At 42.1% G+C, this 16741-nt stretch overlaps 1 protein-coding gene across 7 annotated transcripts in view; it reads left to right on the top strand.

Annotated features, from left to right (window-relative positions):
• The first annotated feature begins 542 nt into the window (after nucleotides 1-542).
• GGNBP2 (gametogenetin binding protein 2) overlaps nucleotides 543-16741 on the top strand; it is a 37413-nt gene continuing 21214 nt past the window's right edge. For 2 of the 7 annotated variants that reach the window (XM_084750508.1, XM_084750507.1), the window contains exons 1-5: nucleotides 1119-1247; nucleotides 1862-2078; nucleotides 9130-9210; nucleotides 11058-11311; nucleotides 13921-14019. In XM_084750508.1, coding sequence (XP_084606634.1) covers nucleotides 1986-2078; nucleotides 9130-9210; nucleotides 11058-11311; nucleotides 13921-14019 — 527 coding nt within the window. In that variant the 5' untranslated portion in view covers nucleotides 1119-1247; nucleotides 1862-1985. Of the gene's footprint in view, nucleotides 730-1107; nucleotides 1314-1861; nucleotides 2079-9129; nucleotides 9211-11057; nucleotides 11312-13920; nucleotides 14020-16741 lie in introns of those variants that run through there. The other 5 variants (XM_084750512.1, XM_084750511.1, XM_084750506.1 and 2 more) reach the window with 5 other exon arrangements.

Raw genomic sequence — 16741 nt, 5'->3', positions numbered from 1 at the left:
TGTTCTGCTTTTAGTATGGCCCAACGTATGTACCCAATCATCACACCGTCGGGAACACACAATGGTTCTTTCAGTTTATTATGTCACTTACCCTAACAGTGACCACACAATGTCATAAGTCAACATGTATAAGGATGCACTATGGGGTTTTTTTTTTCTTGTGACTTTGAAAGACTTCATGTGATGATCGAAATACTTTTAAAGGTCAGTAACAACAGCTTTAGCCTAATTTTACCAGAAAAATATGCGACCTGTCCTTAAGATCAAGCAGTTGTAGGAGCAGCAAATGGATTTATCGCTAAAACCATCAAGATGAAACAATTCCCATCCCTTTGGCTTTACAATGGACCTTCTCAGAGTAGGACCTGAAACGTGGCAGTGGGCAGAGTGCAGAGGAATTGTCTTTACAGCAGCTCTGGTCAGATGGGTCAGACGGAAGGGCCTTTGGTCACTATCAGTACTTTGCCCAAGGGAGTCTCTTAAGTTAATATTAACTTAAGATGTTCCTCTGGTCAAAATCTACAGAGATAACTGTTCAATTTTCTGTCTCTATTCTAACAACAAAATCTGCACGTTTTCCCATTCTCTCGGAGGTCTTGACGCAGTTCCCCTGTAACGCGGCCGGATCAGGGTCAAGCAGGGTGGCAAGAGCCTTCTCCTCCCATCCTTCAGTGGTGGAAGTCCAGCTGTCTCTTCACTGTCCGTTGCCATAGACCTCGACAACCTCAGGTCTCATCGCTCACGGAGTCCTCCTATCTGAGCCCGACCCACGCAGTCGACCCAGAATGGGGGCTTTTTACTTTGCGGGTCTCGAGAGAGCATCCTATGGAGATCCTAGGTCGCCACGGACAGGGACCCAGGCTAACCCTGCCGCTCAGTCTCCCTACTGGCCCTATTTCACACTTATTTTTGGTAAATCCGGGACATCGCGTGGGGTGTCCGCGCGCGATTGCACAAAGTCCTCCCGTTCCCCCCCCCCCAAACCCCCCTCCCAACCCTCCACGCAGATTTCGAAAGTCGGGACACGAGAGAGGCGGCCGCGGTCTCGCGAGAAGAGGCAGGCCCCGCCCGGAGTTCGCGGCCCCTCCCGGCCCCACCCTCCCCCCCCCACGTCCCCCGCCCTCCCTCCCACACTCCCCGTGGCGCGAGCGGCTGACTGAGCCTGGAGAGGAAACGGCATTCGCAGCCGCGCTCCCGCCCAGGCCGGCCCTGACGCGGGCCTCGTCAGCCGGTAACGGGGAGCAGAGGTGGGGGTCAGGGAGGCGTCCGCGGAGTCGGTGAAGGTCAGACCCGAGAGCCCTCCTCCGACCTGGGTGAGGACCGGGTCTGAGCTTGCCCCCACCCCCGAACTCTGCAGAGCCGAGGCGGGGTCGACCCCTCCTAGGGGCGGGGTGGCGCCGGGCAACTGCAGCCCAGGGGCCCGCCTGGGCGGGGCGCTCCGAGAGGGGAGAAGGGGGTCAGCGGCGGGGTTCGGGCATGGGTTGTGTAGCCGAGGCGGGGATGGACATCCGGAACCCCGACTCCGGAGCCGGGCGGGGATGTCCCGGGGCCAGCAGGTCCCTTCCGCGTCTCCTTTGGACCCTGACTAGAGGCCAGCGGGAGGGCGGCGGGAGGGAGGGCGGGCGGGGAGGTGGGTGGGTGGAGGGGGGGGGAGAGGGCAGGCTGCGCGAGGGGGCGGGTCCCAGCGCTGCGGGCCGCTGATTGGCTGAGCACGTGTGGAATCGGGTGATGGGAAACGCAGCGCGGCTCTCCCGTCCTCTCTTGCTCCGCGCCGTGCCCCCACCCCCCCCACTCCTTCCCCCCGTGGCGAATGTGCTGCGAGGTGGCGGGCGCTTACGCTCGCGGGGTTTGGCTGTTGCAGGCAGGAGCTGGGAGGAGGCGGCAGCGGCAGGAGCAGCGGCGGCGGCGGCGGCGGCAGCAGCAGCAGCGGCAGCAGGGAGGAGGAGGAGGAGGTGGTGACGGTGGCAACGGCAGCGTCGGGGACGATGGCGCGACTGGTGGCAGTGTGCAGGGACGGGGAGGAGGAGTTCCCCTTCGAGAGGAGGCAGATCCCCCTCTACATAGACGACACCCTGACGGTGAGCGGGCCGGGCCGGGCTGGGCCCGCTGCTCTCCTGGCAGCTGTTTCCCCTCCTCCCCCTCCCCCAGGCCGAGCGCTGCGCACTGGAGAAAGAGTGTGTTGCAACTCCTAGGCGAGGCCGCCTCCTCTCCGGCAGGCCCCGCAAACTCGCCTTTGCAGTGGGCCCCTCGGTACCCTTGGCGGGCCCCCAAGTCCAGCGTCCCCATCGCACGTTGAGGTCCTCCCCTCCGCTGCTCTTCCTCCCTTCGAGACCCCTGGGCCCTTTCCCCCTTCCTTGGAGACGCTGCTTTGCCTAAGCAGGCGCCCGGGAGAGAATAAGGGTTGAGAGAGCCGGGGCGTTCAGGGCCTACCCTCTACAGAAACCACTTACCCTCCGGGAGGCTCAATTATCTGGAAATGTCGCAGCTGCATCGCTACCTGTGTATTTTCTCTTTTTTAAACACTATGGCTATCGCTACATGATCGTAATTACTTGAGGGCAGAGGTGACATTCTCTTGCACAGTAAAGATTCCACCTAAACGATCTCATTTCTTAGTATGTCTCTGTCTCGTATTGCCTGGTACATTGTAATTCTTAAAATGATTGGGTTAAGCCGTGACTCTTCAAAATGGGCCTTCTTGGCATTATTTAGTTGACAAGTAGCCTGTTTAAAAAAGACCCAGTTATAGGATGTGTAAATGGAGCATGGAAAACTGACTGCTCATTTTGAGTATAAAGACACAAACGTGGAAAAAAAAATTTTTTTTTTTTTTTAAGACTTGCTGTTGGTATACCATTGCCGACCCTCTCCTGTGTTGCAGGACTGTTTCCTTTAAAAGGAAATGGCAGAAAATTGAGTTGATTCTGAGCAGGAAATGAATGCAGTTGCTTGCCATGCTTTAAGCAATGAAGTGAACCTTTTCTGAACAAGTTTTGAAATCTACATTTGGATGCTGACCCGTCGTGCTGTAGATAAGGCTTCATTTTCCAACCTTTTGACTTTGTTGCCATTCAAGAGCTGATCGGTTATCTTCCTGAAAATTTTTCTTTTTTTGCAGGTATCATCAGAAGGTTCTAACATTTTATACAAAATGCAAGTCATTGTGGATATGACGGTCTGTGCCTTTCTTTTTGCCAGTCTCAGTGAAGAGCTGTATTACTTTGAAGGGGTTAGGGGAACTTTTGACTGGTTCATTTCGCTAGAACTTTGCAAGTGAAAGCATGCTTTTTTTTTTTTTTTAATGAGAAATGATAGAATGATTTGACCTAAGGTAGAATTTGTGTTGATTTAGAAATTACTTGTATATACTGGTTATGGATTCTTATTTTCATGAAATTTAATTATAATGGACTTGTATTTAAAATAGTTAAAAAATCCAAACTAGAACATGAACAATTAAATGATTTCTTTCTCAATGTGACAGTGCTCAGTCGAAGTTCATTATTACCTTCTGCTCCTCTTCAGCATAAACCTTTTAAAACAACAGTTTGATATCAGCTTTTCGTGTTGTGCAATTTTTTTCTTAACCCAAGGTTTGGATATTATTTTTTAATATATAACATGAAAACAGGGAAAACCAATGTAAATTTGTGTGTGCTTACAAATTTTAAGACAACTTACACTCTCACGTAACCACCTTTAATGTGAATGTATCACATTAATCTACACGTACTTCATAAAGCACTTTAAAATGAATAGTATCGTTACATTGTTGACAGTGATGTGAATTTCCAAGTTTTTTCATAGATAAACTTACATTGTGGTTTAGTGTCACCTGCTTTTGCCTTTTACTGGGTGTCTGAATTGAATTTTGCTTTTATTATAGACTTGTTACAAAAGAATTTAAGCTTATTTTAAATAACTCCAAATAATAGGTATAATTTTTCCTTGCTTAGAAATGGATTTTTGTCACTAAGGAATGAATTCTGTTAGTTTGTCTTGGAAACTTGTGCACTGTCATTGGGTGCTGTTAATGAATATTATTGAAAATTCACTTAAAGCTATGCCACACTTAAGGATGCAAGGTTCTTTCAAAATTATTTTTCTCAATCCCAGTTGAAGGGAGAATTCAGAACAAGACACCTGTTGGGAGGGCGTGGGAGGAGGAAGCAGAGGTGTGTGCTCTGTGCTGGTCCATTGATATTTGATGGAAGTTTGTGCCTGAAGTTAACTTGGTGTGATCTTTGAGTAAATGGTTTTTAGAAATCTTGTTTGCAGATAGATGTTAGTCTAGGTGCAATGTTTACCGTTTTCCTTATCATTTTTGCAAAGACAGTAAATATTTTAGCCTCAGTTAAAACTAGTGATTTTTGACTTAGGTTAATAAAATGAAATTAAGATATTTGTATGTGAAGAAGCGTCTTTTGTTGTGTGTTGTATTTACCTTTAAAAGGTGTCTATGATAGCTGAGGGGTTTTGAACACTGGAGTACATTACTATACAGCTGTAAAGAGAAAAGTCCTAAGTAAACAACTAAACCCATTGGTGAGGTTGGTATAATATTTAGGAAAATGTCAGGTTCCTGTGTATGTGGTCATAGTATTATTAAAAGTATAAAATAGGTGGCAGACAGTGTAGATTTTATTTTGGATATATCTTGGAAGAATTAGTTCTTTTCAGGGAGATGAAACATTTTTATTTTTTATGTATGTGTATGTGCTTGCATGTATGTGTTTGTACCATGTGTGTGCAGGAGCCTGAGGAGGTCAGAAGAGGCATTGGATTACCCCAGGAACTGTAGGCCTGCAGAAGCAGCATATACTCAGCCACTGAGGCATCTCTCCTTCCTCCTTGTTAGCAAGATTTTTAAAAAGAATAGATACAGGGCTAGAGAGATGGCTTAGAGGTTAAGCGCACTGACTGCTGCTCTGGAGGTCCTGAGTTCAATTCCCGGCAACCACATAGTGGCTCGCAACCATCTGTAGTGAGATCTGGTGCCCTCTTCTGGCCTGCAGGTGTACGTGCAGACAGAGCACTATACAATTGCTTGTTTGTATGTACACACACACACACAAATAAAAATAAATTTCAAAATATTTTTTTAAAATATAATTAAAATATATAGTCCTTATCAAATCTTTTATTTATTTATTTATTTATTACACAGTATTCTGCCCACATGTACACCTACAAACTAGAAGAGGGCACCAGATCACATTACAGATGGCTGTGAGCCACCATGTGGTTGCTGGGAATTGAACTCAGGACCTTTGGAAGAACAGACAGTGCTCTTAACCTCTGAGCCATCTCTCCAGCTCCTCCTTATTAAATCTTAACGAATAACCACAAAAACAGAATAAATCCCCCCATTGTATGCCTCAGAGAGAAGCAGCATTAGAGTTCATTCTGGTTATCAACACGCAAAGGCAGAGTTGAAGAGTATAGATAATGCGTTGAGTTACTCATTTCCCCCTTGGGCTTTTGAAAGTAGAATTCCTGAAGGATAAGAACATTTTACAAGTTCGAGGTTTCATGTTGTTGAATTATTACAACATTTCTAGAAGACAGCCCTTTTAATTCAAATTGGTCCAGATGGACTGTAAACTGAGGTGACAAAACGGCTTAGTGGCTAAAAACGGCTGCTGCCAAGTGTGGTGATGTGAATTCATCCCTTGGGATCTAGGCGGTAGAAGGGAAGAACTAGCTCCTGCAAGTAGCCCTCTTGGTTTCTATATAAGCACGTCTGGCATGCATATACCCCACCCCCTAAAAATCATAGTAGACTAGAAAGTGATAGGAGTTTTTAACTGTCTGAGCTTGAAAGGAAGAAAATGGTAACACTGGGAGATTAAGAGTTTAGCATTTGCTACAAGTTTAGTATTTACTGTTTTCTTTCAGCTCTTTAATATTTAACTTTCTTAGGGGTGGTGCATGTTTAAAAAAATTTTCCCCCCAAGGTTTTTTGAGACAGGATTTCTCTGTGTAACAGCCCTGGCTGTCCTAGGCTCACTTTGTAGACCAGGCTGGCCTTGAACTCACAGAGATCCACCTTCCTCCTGAGTGCTGGGATTAAAGGCCCGTGCCACTAAGCCTAGCCCTAAAAAGTTTTGTGAATGATGACACAAAAGAATAAAACTAAAGTGACATTAATTTTGATAAATATAAACTCAGTTTTGTTGATTAGAGCTCATGAGAATGGGCTGAACTCTCCCCCCCACCTTCCCACCCCTCTTTTTGTGGGCAGGTAGAACTGGGACAGATGCTTAAGAGTGAAAGTCAGTAATGGATGCAATAAACTTTACAAAGCAGTAATTGCTGTGCAATGGCTTGTTCTATTTTTGGATGGCTCTGCATAGGCATCCTCATCATGGAGCTGAACACTAATGATTCCTCTGTGAAACCACACCTCACATACTTTACAGGCCTGTCTTCCTTTAGGTAACCTAGAATCTAAGATTTAAGTCAAGGAAGTGGTTTGAAAGAACAGAGAAAGAATGCTAGTGGCCTCTTTGCTTTCCCCTTTTTCTTTTCTTCCTCCTCCCCCTCCCCCTTCTTCCTCCTCCTCTTCTTAGCCTTGACTGACCTGCAACCCACTCTGTAGACCAGGCTGGCCTAGAACCCAGAGATCTACTTGTCTCTGGGAGTACTGGGGTTAAAGGCATGTGCAAGTCCAGGACAGCCAGTGCTACACCGAGAAACCCTGTCTCGAAAAACAAAACAAAAAAAGTGAGAAGACTGAAAAAAGATAAAGTAGAAACAAGATAATTATGATTGATAAACTTGAAAATTGGGTAATTGAGCTTTGAAACAGCAAGATTTGGACATTATATATATGCATATTGAAGAAGAAAGTCTACAAACAGTAAAAACTATTGAAGTGTACGTATGTCTTTGCAAGGTGATAAAAATTATTGTAGAGTTGGAGGCAGGGAGCATTGACTTTTTGATAATAAGTAGTATGCATGCATTGTAATACACTTGGAAAGGAGAACCACACACACAGGCTCATGACTATAATCCTAGCAAGGCGACTCTTTTTCTATAAGCTATATACAGGCAAAACTGTCTATACAGTTTCAGTCTGTGAAACTGAAATCCTCTGGATGCCCTTGAACTGCTGATCTTCCTGCCTTTCCTTAAATCCTGGGGTTATAGGCATGTACCTATGTGCACATGAGCACACAGTGCTGGGGATTGAACACAGAGCTCTGAACACGCTAGGCGAGCACATAATTATTTCACACTTCCAGCCTGGGAAGGATCTTTTTAAGGCAGCATTCAGTGTTGTGGGGTTTGTTCTTATTTTTGCCTCAAATGGTTCTTTTTATTGACTTGTTGGATATATAGGAGTTTGAAGGCCTTGTTATCTGGAAATAGTTTGTCCTTGTAGAGTATGTTTGATGTTTTAGTTACAGAATATATGTATACATGTATCTGTGCACCACATGTGTGCTTGGTGCATTCGGAGATCAGAAGAAGGATGTCGGACCCTGAAATTGGAGTTAGGGACATGGTGAGCTGCCTTGTAGGTGCTGGATTGGAGTCCAGTCCTCTGGAGAACAGGTTCTCTGAGCTGCTGAGCTGTCTCTCGAGGCCTGTTTGTATATGGCTGTTGTGAAGGCGCACATTTTTACATCTTTGAAATTGTGGTGCTTCCCGTCTCTTAGAGTTAGGCTCCTTCCTTGGTCAGTATATGGATTTTAAAAATGTGTACAATAGCTGAACATGGTGGCATGCTTGAGAGCACCTGAGAGGCAGAGGAAGGTGGATTGCTGTGAGCTTGAGGCCAGCCTGGTCTACCAAAAAAAAAAAACAAAAAACAAAAAAGTGTCTGTGCTCACAGTGTGTGTGTGAGTATAGTGTCAGCCTTGCATCACTTTGGAGCTGTAGTTGGCCTCCTTCTACTTCATGAACTTTAAACTCTAATGTAACAGGTCATGAAACTACTAATTTCTATTGTCTCACTCCTGGGTTCCTCTGGTAGTGGTTTTATTTTTTATTTTTTATTTTTATAGTGAGTAAATAGCGCCGATATGGTGGCACATGCCTTTAATCCCAGCACTCGGGAGGCAGAGGCAGGTAGATTGTAGTGAGTTTGAGGCCAGCTTGGTCTACAAAGTGACTCTAGGACAGCCAAGGCGACACAGAGAGACCCCGTCTCGAAAAACAAAACAAAATAAAAAGTAAAATAAAATAAATAGCTCAGAGCATTCTTTTCCGTGTGTGTGTGTGTGTGTGTGTGTGTGTGTGTGTGTGTGTGTGTGTGTGTGTGTGTAGTTGGGAATTGAATCCAGAACCTTCAATAGGTTCTATTAGTACTATCTAGGCTAGTACTCTATCCCAGCTCAAAGTATGTATTAGTTTTCCAAAACCATTTATTTGCAAGGTTGAGGAATGGAGCAGATGTGCCACAGTGAATATGCAGAGGTAAAAACACGATTTGTAGAAGTTTATTCTCTTCCTTTCACCATTTGAGTTCTAGGGCGCAAACTCAGATTATCCTGCTTGGTGGCATTCACCTTTACCCACCTAAGCCAGCTCACTGGCCCCCAAATATTTATTAACAAACAGAAGTCTTACATTCCACAGTTACAGGGAAGTAACTCGATTGGTGTATTTAACTAAATATTATTAGCCACTGTTACTTTAGAAAATACAACTTATTTCTTAAAATTGCTCTGTGAAAAAGATACTAGAAATTATTACTTAATCCTATTTTACAAATAAGGAAATACACGGGTTAAATAACTTGCCCAGAGTCATGGCATAAGATACTTTGTGACAGAGCCTAGATTTCAACTGTGTGTTTGACTTGAGTGTCTTTGCTCCCAGTGACCACACTATGTCTGACTTCAGAACATTTCACACTTTGAGCCAGCAAGGTGGCTCAGCAGGTAGAGGTGTACTGTACACCAAGACTGGACAACTGAATTTGATTCCCAAGATCCATGTTATAGAGTGAATGAGCTGACTCCTGCAAGGTGTCCTCTAATCTCCGTGTACATGTGTGCACTGATTATTAAGACCTCTTTTTGCAGGAAATGGAGCCTTAAAGATGTTTCTGTCCTAATAGTTTATAAAGTATGCTTTAGAATATGTCAGTGATTTCTGTTCTCTTTGCCTTTTAAGATGGTGATGGAATTTCCTGACAATGTTTTAAATCTTGATGGGCATCAGAATAATGGTGCACAACTAAAGCAGTTTATTCAGGTAATAGTTTTAAAGTCATTTTTTTAGTCATGTATGTGTATTGTTTAAAAAATTAACAGTTATAACTTCTAATTTATTTTTGTTGTTGCTATTGTTGTTTGTTTGGTTTTTGAGACCAGATCTCACTGTGTAGTTCTGGCTGGCTTGGAACTCTATGTAGAAAAGACTGGCCTTGAGCTCATAAAGATCTGGGTGCTTCTGCCCCAAATGCCTGAAATTAAAGGCTTGTCCCACCTCATATTAGCTTCTAATTTTGTAAAAATTATTTTTATTTTATCTACATTGGTGTCTTGCCTGCATGTGTAAGGGAGTCAGAAACTATGGAACAGGAGCTACAGACAGTTGTGAGCAGCCAAGTGGGTGCTGGGAAATTGAACATGGGTCTTCTGGAAGGGCAGCCAGTGCTCTTAACAGCTGAGCCATCTCTCCAGCCCACCTGATTTTTTTTTTAACCTAGGCTTCTCAGAACTTAGGTACTAATAGTGCACTGAAGTTGATTTCATTTTTACTGTTGTAGTAAATACACCTGTATACCTCATTTATAGGTTACTCAGTGAAAGAATTGGGTTGTGTTCATATTTTACAGGTCTAAAAATCTTTGATTTTACCAGGTCATCACTCTAGTTTTTACAAGATAGGATACGTAACATTTTATTAAGAACTTGCTGGGCCCAGGGATATTACTTGGTGCCAGAGTGCTTGCCCAGTTGTATAAGGCCTTGGGTTTGCTACCCCAGCATCGCTGATAAACACACACACACACACACACACACATACACACACACACACACACCCCTATGTATATATATGTATTTTTAAAATATATTTTAAATTCAGTCCTATGAGTTTTTTGATTTTTATATATTTTCTTAGACATAAGATACTTTTCAAATATTCAAAAATAAATAATTAAGATAATAGGAAATAAGTTATTAGATTACTTAAGAACTCTACTTTTTAAGAGCATTGGCTAGGAATGGTAGTGCAGGTCTTTGATGCCAGCTCTCTGGAGGAGAGGCAGGTGGCTCTTAGTGAGTTTGTGGTCTACAAAGCGAGTCTGGGACACTCAGGGCTATTATACAGAGAAACCCTTCCTTGAAAAACAAACAAACAAATAGGGGGGAAACCACTTTGAATGAAAAATTAATGGTAAAAATGAAGAAACAAATATTCTTAACTTTTTCTGGAAGTAATTGTAACAACCTGTTAACTCCTTTTTTTAAATGTATTTTTTAAAGATTTATTTATTATGTATACAATCTTTTTGCCTGCATGTACACCTGCACACCAGAAGAGGGCACCAGATCTCAGTATTGATAGTTGTAAGCCACCACATGGTTGCTGGGAATTGAACTCAGAACCTTTGGAAGAGCCAGCAGTGCTCTTACCCTCTGAGCCATCTCTCCAGCCCCCAAACTGTTAACTCCTTTAAGTAGAAATTACTCATCAGTGTTTTACCCATTTGCTACTGCTGTGGTTTCCATTCAATGTTTTTCTTTTTTTTTTCCTTTCTTTTTTTTCTGAGACAGGGTCTCTCTGTGTAGCCTTGGCTGTCCTAGACTTACTTTGTAGACCAGGCTGGCCTCGAACTCACAGAGATCTGCCTGCCTGCCTCTGCCTCCCCTGTGCTGGAATTAAAGGCTTGTGCCACCAAGCCTGGCTCCATTCATTTTTCTTATTTGTTATAATCAGATTACATTCACATACACTGACATAATAGTTACTCATTGCAGGCTCCTACATAGGTAAGGTGGGCCTTGGGAAAGGATAGAAGGCAACAGTAATTGAAGAGTAGTGTTTTCTTTCTTTTTTAATGTTTTAAGGAATCTTCACTTTCTCCCTTTCAGCGACATAGTATGCTTAAGCAACAAGATCTAAGTATTGCCATGGTGGTAACATCACGTGAAGTCTTGAGCGCACTTTCTCAGCTTGTCCCATGTGTTGGTTGTCGTCGCAGTGTGGAACGCCTCTTTTCTCAGCTGGTAGAGTCTGGAAACCCTGCCCTTGAACCCCTGACAGTAGGGCCCAAGGGGGTACTGTCTCTGACTCGAAGTTGCATGACTGATGCAAAGAAGCTTTATACATTATTTTATGTACATGGGTAAGTATAGTTAATTAAGAAAAATGGTTTTATTTTAAACAACTTGATGACAAGGCTTTTGCCCTAAATCTGTTTAAAACAAAGATGGACTTCAACAGATTTTTTTGAGTATCTTCTAGTATCTGCTCTGACATGGAGAGAGGGTAAGCAAATAGTTTGTTGAGTGAAAGTTACAGAGAAACAGTAAAATGGGTAACAGAGAATGAGTGGATTAAATTGATATGAACAGTGTGATCTGGCAATGCCTTTCAGATAAATAGATGAATAAAAAGTAAGTGAGGGGCAGGGTGGCGCACGCCTTTAATCCCAGCACTCGGGAGGCAGAGGCAGGCTGATGTCTCTGAGTTCGAGGCCAGCCTGGTCTACAAAGCAAGTTCAGGATGGCCAAGGCTACACAGAGAAACCCTGTCTCAAAAAACCAACAACAAGAGATAAGATCAAAAGGATAATAAACATTCAGCTGTTGCAGTGCCTTATAGGTCATGCTGAGGTTTTTACTCTGAGTACACAGGAAGCTTTGGAGAGTTTTGAGCAGATGAGCAACACAGTCTGACTTAAAGTTTGGCCTACAGTGACCTTTATTGAGACTGTTGTGAAGAGACTACAAAGGTAGATGAAAAAAAAGAAAAACCTGAGAAATAGGTTGTTTAATGTTGAAAATGACTTGGACTAAGGTGATAAAGATACAAGAAATGATAGGATCCTGAAATAATTTGAGGGCCAAGTTAACAGGATATTTGCATAGATTGATTAAGGAGGGATAGTTTAAGTGATGATTTTTAGATTTGTAGTATAGGCAGATCAAGGTACTTCCTGTCCAAACTAATGGATCCCCAGACCCACATGGTTGAGGGAAAGAACGAACTCCTAAAAACTCTCCGCTGACCTATCACCTACTTACATGCGTGCATGCATACATATATAAATGTAATTAAAACAATTGAAAAAGTTATAACAGATTTCCTTTTCCTAAGATGGACATGACTAGGCAGTAATTTTTCAGAGTTTTGTTTTTGGTTTGGTTTTGTTGTTGTTGTTGTTGTTTGGCTGTCCTGGACTCATTTTGTAGGCCATGCTGGCCTCGAAGTCACAGAGATCTGCCTGCCTTTGCCTCCCATAATGCTGGGATTACAGATATACGCCACTGTACCCGGCTGTCTTTTTTTTTCCCCCCTTATCTAAAATTTTTTTAAATTTCATGTGCATTGGTGTTTTGCCTGCATGTGTGTGTGAGGGTGACAGATCCTTGGAGTTACAGACAATTGAGAGCTGCCATGTAGGGGCTGGGAATTGAACTGGGGTCCTTTGAAAGAGCAATCGGTGCTCTTAACTGCAGAGCCATCTCTCCAGCTTTTTTGTCAACTAGATATCCACAGTATTTACTTACGTCATTTACTGAGTATCAGTAGGAAAAGGGATTGAAAGACCAAATCCAGAGGCTCTTTTGTTTGGAGGCAGTGGTAGGAATTTCATTTTTTGTTTTTGTTTTTTATTCATTTTGAAGTTCAGGGGAGTGGTCCCAGGACCTGATGCATGTTAGGCAAGCGTTCCGCCTGTGAGCTCTAGTTTCAGCAGGACTGCTTGCAGAAGAAAAAAGAAAAGAAGCTTTAGAGGGTTTTGAACAAAGGAATAACATGATGTACTATGACTTAAAAGGATTATTCTTGCTGCTAAGTGAAGCCTAGAATGTAGAAGGAAATGGTGTCAGTAGAGAACCACTTGGGGAATTGTAGCTGACTAAACTACAGACTGGTGCATTGGGCAAGGGATGTGACTGGAGCGTAGATCTATAAAGTTAGTTGACATGCTTTGCTAATTGGTTGGACGTAGGAAGCATGTAGCAGTAGTACACATTACCTATATGTATTCATTCTGTATGTATACATTCACTATGCTTTAACACTTATTTATTTGTGCTTACATGGAATAGTTCATGTGTAGAGGTCAGTGGACAACTTTAGGGAGTCAGCTCTACCATGTGAGTGCCCAATTGTCATGCTTAGCAGCAAGTTCCTTTACAAAACCATGAGCCATCTTGCCAGCCCAACATTGAGTATTCACAGAAGATTACTGTGGTATACCTCTTGAGGATAGTATGTATTTACATAACATTTGAGGGAAGGAAGATAGGTGAAAGTCACATAAACAATCTCTAAAATATCAGCGTGTTGGATACACTGTAGATGACCAGGATGAGAGTTGTAGTCTCGGGAACGAGGGCACTGAGTAAAGGAGGTTTCTTTCAACTGAACTGCCTAGGTATAGAGAGGGAAAATAAGTGTAGACTGCTTTGTTATTTACTGTAGAGACATGTTCAGGATAGGTGATGTCTCTGTTAAATACACCTCACAAAAAGGCAGCTAATAGAAAAATCTTTAAATTTGAAAGAGAAATGGCTGTGTGTGGTGGCGCATGCCTTTAATCCCAGCACTTGGGAGGCAGAGGCAGGTGGATTGCTGTGAGTTCGAGGCCAGCCTGGCCTACAAAGTGAGTCTAGGACAGCCAAGGCTAACACAGAGAGACCCTGTCTTGAAAAACAAAAAACAAAACAAAACAAAAAAGAGAGAGAGAGAGAAATGACAAACGTTCAATGGTTTATTTTTGACTAGGTCCAAACTAAATGATATGATAGATGCTATTCCAAAAAGTAAGAAGAACAAGAGATGTCAGTTGCACTCCCTAGATACACACAAACCTAAACCTTTGGGGTAAGTAGAAATAAACATAAAAATATTTTATCGATGTTAAGTATATAAATGTTGGTCATATTTAGTAAAAGGACAACATACTGTTTTGTTAATTGGATTACATACATTCTGATGGGTACCAGAATAAACATGTTCTTGGATTCTATGAGTCTTTTCTGCACTGTATAAGTCACTGAGTTTTAAAGTTTTTTTTCCCCTTAAATTAAGTATATTTCAGAAAGAGATTGATGATATTTGAGAAATTTATGTCAGTAATTGTAAAGTTTCCAAAGTAGTAATATTATTTGATCTGTAGCCATCATGTATAAGTTTTTGTCTTTCTTATTTTTAGCATTTATTAATTTATTAAGGATTTCTTTAAAAAGCCTTACTCAGTTATGGTGATATGTAACTAATTTTCATTTTTCTTGGTTGGGTATACAATGCTGGTTTGCCCCCATTTCCTGGCAATAATCCTCTAAGAACTTCTCTAGTACTCAGGTAGCAGGCATGGACTGACTACTTACTGCATCTGTCTTAAATACCTGTTTTATCTGTATTTTTAAAGGATCTGAAAACAAGAGCCATGTATTCCACAGTTGTTTGCTGGTTTGCACCTCGTAGTTGGAGAAGATAGAATCAGCATGATTTAAAAGGAGTTTGAAAAAAATTGTTTTAGGGAGAAATACAGTAATATAAAACTGTTCTGAGTTAATTTTTAAATATCTCAGTGTTACTGGAAGCATTTTATAGACGTAGATCTAGGTCTTCCTATGCCCAGGAAAAACATTAAAAAATTTTTTTTTGTCAGGGCCCTGTGTGTGGCCCAACACTTGGAAACAGAAGCAGGTGAATCCCTGTGCATTTGAGGCTAGCCTGATCTCCATAGCAAGTTCTAAGCTAGTCCAGATTACATAATGAAACCCTGTCTCTCAAAAATAAATGAACAACAACAAAATAAAATCATGAAAGCTATTAAATACAGAGAAGTTGAAAGACCATGAAGTAGAAGTAAAGACTTTACTGAGACAGTGTCTCAGTATGCTGCCATAGCTAGTCACTGCTGTAGAGACTCTGTCACCCTCTGTGTCTTACTCCCATTATTCACTTACAAATTTTGAAACATTTGTTTCGTTCATCTGTTTGCCTTTTCTTTGCCGAAGTTTTTTAAAGAAAGTTCAAGGCTTCCTGCTCTTCATTCACATGCACCTCTAAGTCACATGAACATTTTCTTTGATGCCTATAATGGTATAGCACCTAACGGAGTTAACTATAGTAATCTATACCCGGTCAGATTCCCTTGCTGTGCTTAAAATATCTTTTTGTAGCCAGGTGTGGTGGTGTACACCTTTAATCCCAGCAGAGGCAGGCCGATTGATGCAAGTTCGAGGCCAGCCTGGTCTGCAAAGTGAGTCCAGGACAGCTAAGACAACACAAGGAAACCCTGTCTCAAAAAACAAAACCAAGCAAAAATATCTTTTTACATTGGCTTTTTGAGGTAGGATCTGAAAACAAGAGCCATATATTCCACAGTATCTAAATACAAGGTACTCTGAAACCAGTGACTGTCCATACAGTCTGTAGTAGTGCCTACATAAGTTATTTCATATACCTGTGGAATGTTGTTGTTCTGGTTGGAGACAGGGTCTCATGTAGCCTTGGCTGACCTTGAATTTTCTGAATATTTTGTATAGTGGAAGATTACCTTGAGCTCCTAATCCTCTGAGAACTTCTCTAGTACTCAGGTAGCAGGCATGGACTGACTACTGCATCTGTCTTAAATACCTGTTTTATCTGTATTTTTAAAGGATTTCTCTCTAAATGTTCATTTCACCCTTAAGTTTCTCATTAGAAAGAGAGCTGAGCAATATGGCATAGTAAAAAGGTCTTTGTGCTTTTGTTTTCTTTTGTTGTTTGTTTCTCCTTTTTTGTGGTTCTTTATTGAGGACTAATAAAAAATAGTAGATAACCCAGCACCTTCCACCCATTCTCATTGCTGTTTTTCTGTGAAGACCAGTTCTTCCTGTTCTGCTCCAGCTTCTACTTTGGTTTGGCAATGACTTGCTTTGTCAGTTGTCTATGAAGCTATATCTTCTATCTTGTAGCTTACAACAACAAAAAAAATCATGGAAAGTCAAATGTTTTTGAAGGTTGTTTATTGAATGTGAAATAAATATAAATGGAGCTAGCTGATTGTAGGTAGTATGGCTTAACTAAGGTAGCTTTGGTTATTCCCTAGTGGGTGTAGACGGTAGTCAGTCATAATAGTCTGTTTACTCAGGGGACCTGGAGTAGGTAGAATACTTTGAAAGGCTTCCATTATTGTTTGCTGTTAAAAGTCCTCATTTTGTGTTTCTTCCCTGTTTCCTAGCCTCAGGTTTTTGTTGTTGTTGTTGTTGTTGTTTTTAAAGATTTATTTATTGTCGGGTGGCCGTGGTGCACACCTTTAATCCCAGCAGTTAGGAGGCATAGGCAGGTGGATCCCTGTGAGTTCCAGGCCAGGCTGGTCTACAAAGCTAGTCAAGAATAGTCAAGGCTACACAGAGAAACCCTGTCTCGAAAACCCAAACCAACCAACCAAAGATTTATCTATTATTTATACAGTGTTCTACTTGCACGTACACCTACACACTAGAAAAGGGCCCCAGATGTCATTACAAATGGTTGTGAGCTACCATGTGGTTGCTGGGAATTGAACTCAGGACCTTTTGAAGAATAGACAGTGCTCTTAACCTCTGAGCCA

Source organism: Acomys minous (assembly GCF_964271855.1).
Source record: "Acomys minous genome assembly, chromosome: 12".
Lineage (NCBI taxonomy): Eukaryota > Metazoa > Chordata > Mammalia > Rodentia > Muridae > Acomys > Acomys minous.
Note: the sequence above shows the minus strand (reverse complement) of the source record. Positions and strands in the feature narration are given on the sequence as shown.